This window comes from Poromitra crassiceps (assembly GCF_964638095.1).
Source record: "Poromitra crassiceps genome assembly, chromosome: 29".
NCBI classification, from domain to species: domain Eukaryota; kingdom Metazoa; phylum Chordata; class Actinopteri; order Beryciformes; family Melamphaidae; genus Poromitra; species Poromitra crassiceps.
This window is the reverse complement of record NC_139641.1, coordinates 13,001,932-13,008,848: the sequence shown is the minus strand read 5'-3', so window position 1 is coordinate 13,008,848 and position 6,917 is coordinate 13,001,932. Positions and strand designations below refer to the sequence as shown.

At 45.1% G+C, this 6,917-nt stretch overlaps 1 protein-coding gene across 2 annotated transcripts; it reads left to right on the top strand.

The window, feature by feature from the left end:
* The first annotated feature begins 1,437 nt into the window (after positions 1 to 1,437).
* On the top strand, positions 1,438 to 6,281 carry cnr2 (cannabinoid receptor 2). 2 transcript variants are annotated; one of them, XM_083662704.1, is made up of 3 exons: positions 1,438 to 1,485; positions 1,575 to 1,679; positions 2,559 to 6,281. In XM_083662704.1, exons 2-3 carry the CDS (start codon positions 1,607 to 1,609, stop codon positions 3,614 to 3,616), a joined length of 1,131 nt encoding a protein of 376 aa, XP_083518830.1. In that variant the 5' UTR covers positions 1,438 to 1,485; positions 1,575 to 1,606; the 3' UTR covers positions 3,617 to 6,281. The 2 variants fall into 2 exon arrangements, with proteins under 2 accessions (XP_083518830.1, XP_083518829.1); XM_083662703.1 differs by having other exon boundaries at positions 1,470 to 1,679.
* Positions 6,282 to 6,917: the final 636 nt, after the last annotated feature.

The window sequence follows — 6,917 nt, the reverse complement described above, 5'->3', positions numbered from 1 at the left end:
CAGTCTGTAAATCTTATGTAAATTCAACGTAAATTCATATTTATCATCCACAGAACACTTCACACCACTCATGAACATATTGTAGGCCTACAGTATATATTGACTCGATTTGATTGCACTTGCAACTTTGTGATTGTCTTTAGTTATCTTCCTACTTCTTATCTCTGTATATTGATGTGACCGCTATGCTGCATACAGACACTAAGACAAATTCCTCATATGTAACTTGCATACTGTGGCAATAAAAGTGATTCTGATTCTGATTCTGACATGGTACAAAGACAATGGGGTCTTACTGCAGTGCAGAGGGACAGTGACATATGGACAGTAGACTATACATATCACTGTACATCAGGGGTGCCCAACCAGTCGATCGGGGTCTACTGGTCAACCGCGGACTGACCCCAGGTCGATCGCGTCAAAAAACGATTATAAAAAAAAAAAAAATACATATATATATATATATATATATATATATATAATGTAGGTAATAATAATAATAATAATAATAATAATAATAATAATAATAATAATAATAATAATAATAATAAAATATAATGGAAGTACATGCAGTTGTTTATTTTAATTATGGATCATAATACAATGCAATTCCAAATGCACTTTTATTTTAAAAGTAGCCACGCAGTGAGAAAAAAGAAAGTGAGAAAAAAAAATCATGTATTGGGGGAAAAAAGTGATGCATCGATTTAAGATGCATCGAGATGCATCGATAATCGTAATCAAATCGAATCGTAGCCCTCTGAATCGTAATCGAATCGAATCGTGAGGCCAGTGAAGATTCACAGCCCTAATGTCAAGTGGTTGTGGGACAACGAGAGAAAGTGTTGTGAGGTTAGTTACTGCAGGCTGGAAACGATGTGTGTGCGTTTGCGATGTTGAAACTGGACTGTTAGATCTCGGAAGGCTGGCTACTTGAAAAGTAGATCTTGGGTCAAAAAAGGTTGGGCACCCCTGCTGTACATGTTTAACATTCCCAAGCTGCTGTGGAGGGAAACCTACAAACCGCCTGTGTCAAAGAAGTTACTGGTTGGTATGCAGCATTGCAGCAGGCAGCAGCCAAAAACACACCGACATGGGAAACAGTGGCTCATTGCAGCACTGAGATCACATTGAGATCACATTGAGATCACATTGGCCTCATTGTTTCTACACAGGGAGGGAGTTTTGGAGTCTGATGAGGGGATTCTGACCAAATTAGCCAGTTTTCCTCAACCAGGAGAGGATGTTTATAGCTTCACACCCTGATCTGTGTGAGGCCCCTTGTGACTATTTGTCCGATCACATCCCTTCAACCCTGGCCTTTCCTATTCTGTCCTGCCTCACAACAGTTCTTTTCAACTTTCCAGTTGAATATTACCAGACACATCAAAAGTAACCACGTTTTTGACATTTTGTCTTCACAGGGAGTTGCTGATCCATCCATTTGGTGGCAAAAGAGGAAGGAAGAAAAAAAACAAGGTCAAGGTTGGTAATTAATGAAAGTGAAGTTAATCATAGAGATTAAGCTGTTTTGTTTCTACAGTATTCCACCATTATAATTTTGTCCTAATTAGATTTGAGCACACACACAAAAACAACCGTTGCAATGGCGGAATGGGACGGTCCCACCTCTTTAGCGCCCGCAGAAGCCAAAGACAACACATCATCATCGCCCATGGGTATGTAGTCAGTAAAATACCTTCAATCTTCAATCAAGTTTTCTGGAAGTTTTTGATCGCAAGAAGTAAAAAATAGAATTCACATTAGTTTGGTTTCAAATAGAGAGCCGCAGGAACGAGTCCGGAAATCATCGATGCTAACACACCTGGTTCTTCACTGTTTTCGCCTATGGGAGTTTTGAATGGGTTTTTGGCACGATGCTTCTAATAATCTCTCTGGGCAACGCTGGCTTAATCAAACGCGAACCAGTGTTTAGTAATATCATCTTCACACACGAGGACCACTTTTATGAGTTTTCAAGCTTTTACGTGCCGTTAAAAGGGCGGCTAGCTAGCAAACGGCTAAATGAGACTACACTGTTGAGTCGATGGGGATACATCAATAACATCACCACTTCAAAGGATGAACACGGAAATTCTCTTTCCCTCACCTGGTTCAGCCCGTTCAGCCCGGGGTAATCAGTGCACATCCAGGTTGAGTGCTGACGTGACGTGGAAGCCTATGCGACAGTGTGTAGTTCTGGATTAGTTTAGCTCGAGCTTTTTACTTCTAGGGCTCGCATTTACGCTACAAAACTCATGAAAGTGGTCCTCATGTGTGAAGATTATCCGACTGAACTCTGGTTCGCGTTTGATTAAGCTTGCCTTGCCCAGAGACCTTATTTGAAGCATCGCGGCAAAAACCCATTGAAAAATCCCATAGACAGAAACAGTGAAGAACCAGGAAGTCCGGGACTTCCGCGTTCTGACTACAAAAATACGTCATCCCTGCGGCTCTCTATATGATGAGCGCAATAATGATGCTATAGTTTCGATGTCCAAAACAAAAGATACCCATTGAGATGTTACCTCTCTGTGTGTTTTTCCTCAACTGACCAGCTGATCTGGACTGCTACATGGTCCTGACCAAGGCGGAGAAGACGGCCATCGGCTCCATCTGCTTCCTGGCCGGTCCGTTCACCCTGCTGGAGAACGCTCTGGTGCTGGGCGTGATCGCCGCCACGGCCAGCCTGCGCCAGCGGCCCACCTACCTGTTCATCGGCAGCATCGCCCTCGCCGACGTCTTCGCCAGCTGCTTCTTCACCACCAGCTTCCTGGACTTCCACCTGTTCCACCGCAACGACGGCCCCGACGCCTACCTCTTCAAGCTGGGCGGCGTCACCATGGCCTTCACCGGCTCCGTGGGCAGCCTGCTGCTGACCGCCCTCGACCGCTACCTCTGCATCCACCAGGCGTCCAGCTACAAGGTGCTGCTGACCCGCCGCCGAGCCCTGCTGGCGCTGCTCGCTCTGTGGACCTCCGTCATCATCATCGCCTTCCTGCCTCTGATGGGCTGGAGGTGTCCCACCGTCCTCACGCCGCCCTGCTCGCGCCTCTTCCCCTACATCAACCACGTCTACCTGGCCTGCTGGGCCAGCGTCCTCCTGGTGGTTCTGGTTCTCATCTTGGGGGCGTACGCTCTCATCCTGTGGAAGGCGCACCTCCACGCAGCCTCCATGGCCAGCGTCAAGGGGCCAGGCCAAGCCCACATGAGGATGGACATCCGACTGGCTCGCACCCTCGGTCTGATCCTGCTCATAATGGTCGGGTGCTGGCTCCCCGCCCTCTCCTTCATGATAGCCGACCTGTCCGTGCACCTGACCCGTGCCCAGCAGAGGGCGTTCGCCTTCTGCAGCACCCTCTGCCTGCTCAACTCGACGGTCAACCCCCTGCTGTACGCCCTGCGCTGCCGCGAGCTGCGGGTGGCTCTGATGCGGCTGTTGAAGAAAGGGAGTTGCCAGAAATCCACAGGGGACTCGAGTCCAGAGCTGCCCACAGGAGAAGACAACAGCTGTAGCGCCTTCATGGAGGGCAAGGAGGCGCCCACGAACACAAACAGCCAGCTGAACTCCGTCTCGGAAATTGTGGACAGGCAGCAGCTGAACATTGGAAAATGAGGGGGTGGAGAGTTCTACGTGGGGGAATAGCTATATCGTTACAGTAGAATATTATGTTGGTGGCAGTATGCTGGTGGTGATAATTAGATAATAATACAGCATAATAATAACAGACTTATGATCATAAAAAAACACACCATCAAAAGATTCACTGTAGAATGAAATCTACAATACTTAAAGGAACACTCCGCCGATTTTCAATGCTGAGTTATTTTGCACATAATCTCACACGTGTTCAAAAGATTTCAACCGTTTTGCAGTCATTCATTTAGTTTGACAGTTATTGAGTTGATTTGAGTAAAGTTGTGGACCAGTGATGTCATTTGTGCATGAATGACATCACTGGTCCACGACTCAAATCAACTCTCAATACCTGTCAAACTAAATGAAAGTCTGCAAACCGGTTTGTAGTTTTTCGGATATGTGTGAGAACATGTGAAAAATGAATTAGCATTGTTTTTCAGTGGATTGCCCCTTTAAGAGTAGGATTCATTGTGAGCAAAGCGTTAGTGCTTAGTTAGTATCGCTAATTAACTTGCCTTTTTGAACAAGATTTTTGTGCTTAAGACGATCAAAAACAATACACCTCGAATATTGTTTGTGAAAGGTTGGTGTGTAGTCTAGGATAACATCAGGAAGTCTACCAAATGTGGGAAACATCCTGTGCACTCTGTCTGTCTGTCTGTAATTACAATATTAATGATTAATTATAATATTAATATTATAATAATTACAGTAACTAAGAGAGAGTGCTATTAAAATATTTGAAGGGGGAAGTGACTGGTCACGTAATGAACGCACTAGTAATAGAATCCAGACCAGTGGAAAGGGAGCGTTCATACTTTTTCCAATGTAGGCCAGGTAACAGTTGTAGTTGTTGTTTGGAGCCTATAGGCAGCAGGCATGGTGTGTTCTGACCCACACAGCACTTACCCTTTGACCTTTGACCTCGCTCTGCCTCCCATCATGCCACAGGCTTTAGCGCTCGGCTCGACCCTCCTCTCAAATATTGTCTTCTCTGAACTGAACTGCTGACTTTTGGCTTCGACAACAAACAGGAGAAAGGAGGATGTATGCTTGTTTCTGTTGGACCTGTTTGTTCCGTGAGCGTGCAGGAAAAGAGGACGCTGTGAGTAGCCTATTTGCCAATGAATACCACAACGTTACAAAAGCCCTCTATCTATGCATGGGAGGGTTTGACACAATGTTGACCGCGTGTGAGTACATGCAGTGTGCCAGGAAGAGAACGAGCCCACAGCACATGATACTGGAACGCTCTTTGCCGCAGTAACAACGAGCAGCAGCTACAGTCAAACGAGCACTGACACGCTGCGCTCACAAGCACACGCACACAGACAGATGTCACTAGTGAAGTTGTGTCACCAAAATACTCAAACACAATTGTTTGTGATCAGTACGTCTTTTGTGGATACTAAATAAACTAGACGGCTGCTGGACAATATGTCCAAAATCGATAGCACAAATATCAGTCGATACGATAATTACGATATTATTCAAATAGTGTTTAGTTAACACTAAAAAGGCCATGTGGAAAAAACTGCTAAGAATGCCCATTTATGACACAATAGATGTTTACAAACATCCTCCTTATCATCATCAGTAGGCTCTGTCTGTTTCTCTGTTTCTCTGTCCCACTGTGATTGTCCCACTGTGATGTGACTGTGACATCATCCGTGATGTCATAAATCCAACTGTGACATCATCAGTGATGTCATAAATCCCAGTGATGTGTGACATCATCAGTGATGTAATAACTGCGACATAATCAGTGACTCAGTGATGTCACAAAAAAGAAGTGGGAGTCTGCCTTCAGACCCCCCCGTCTTCAGCCATGGACAGCTGAATGTTGCCAGCTCCATCCAGTACATGTGATCCAGCATCCCTGAAGTATGCCATCAAGGAGCAACCAGGGCGAGGCCGCGCAGCAGCTGAGCTGCAGGGCCAGCTGGGTGAGCTGCAGGGCGGGCGAGACCACGTAGCGGGCGAGCCTAGGAATCGAGCGCGCGAGATCCCTAGTTATATAAAAGGGTGTAAGTAGGTTCTGCGATTTTGGTCACGTTTTTGGTTATACTCGAGCAATTGTGATGTCACTGATGATGTCAGCCATTGTGACATCATCACTGATGATGTTATAGACATTGTGACATCATTGTCTATGACATCATCTACAACATCATCAGTGATGTCACTCGAGCAATTGTGGTTTTTGGTTACACTTGGGCAATTGTGACATCACTGAAGATGTCATAGACATTGTGACATCATTGTGATGTCATCAGTGAGCGATGTCATCAGTGATGCAAAGTGATGGCGCATGCCAATAGAGCAGGCGAGGGGAAATGCAGCGGTCGAGCTGCGGGCGAGGCCGTGCAGCGGCCGAGCTGGGTATGCGAGCTGCAGGGCCAGCTCGGCTAGCCTCAGGCTACATACAGCTCGGCGAGCTGCAGGGGGGGCAAGGCCGCGGAGCGGGCGAGCCTACAGCAATCGAGTGCGCGAATGTGCCAAGTCTATTGTATTCTGCTTGAATGCATTGCACTGACTCAGAGTCAGCTGTATGTCTATTGAAATATTGAACATTTATTTAAAAAATACTTGTTATTGAGGCATATTTTATCACAATATATATTGATGTTGATTTATTGTCCACCCCTAGGTTAAACCTATATCAAGTGATTAAAATTATATTTGAACACTTTATTTTGACTCTTGATGTCTTTGTTTTTCTTCAAAGGCATTCCATAAATGAATATTATGCCATCTAAAGCAGATTGCTATAGGTGGGCCATCTGCTGTTTGCACTGCAGCCGAAAGCTGTATGATTTGTAGTTGCCTCCTCTCCCGTATCAATTCCTAGCACATCCCAGTTGCCAGAGGTAACAGGCAGGAGACAGAAGACAGGCTGTCTGCCATGCCAGAGCATCAGTCACACAAGAGTGGAAACATACAGGACAGTTTAGGTGAGGGGTGAGCGATGATAGACTGAAGGAGGAAATAGGGAACCGAGGGGTACAGGGGCATTTAGACATACTGTACGGTGCCAAAAAAAGATAGGGTGGAGGATGATTGCAGCGATATATATATAATATATAATAATATATATATATATATATATATATATATATATATATATATATATATATATATATATATAAATAATGGTAGGCAGTGGACAGATCAGAGGTTAAAAGTGGAATTTATTTGACAAAAGGCTACACAGGACGCAACCAAAATGGAGAATGTGAGTCTATAAGGAGCAGCTATAGGGATGCACCGATATAAA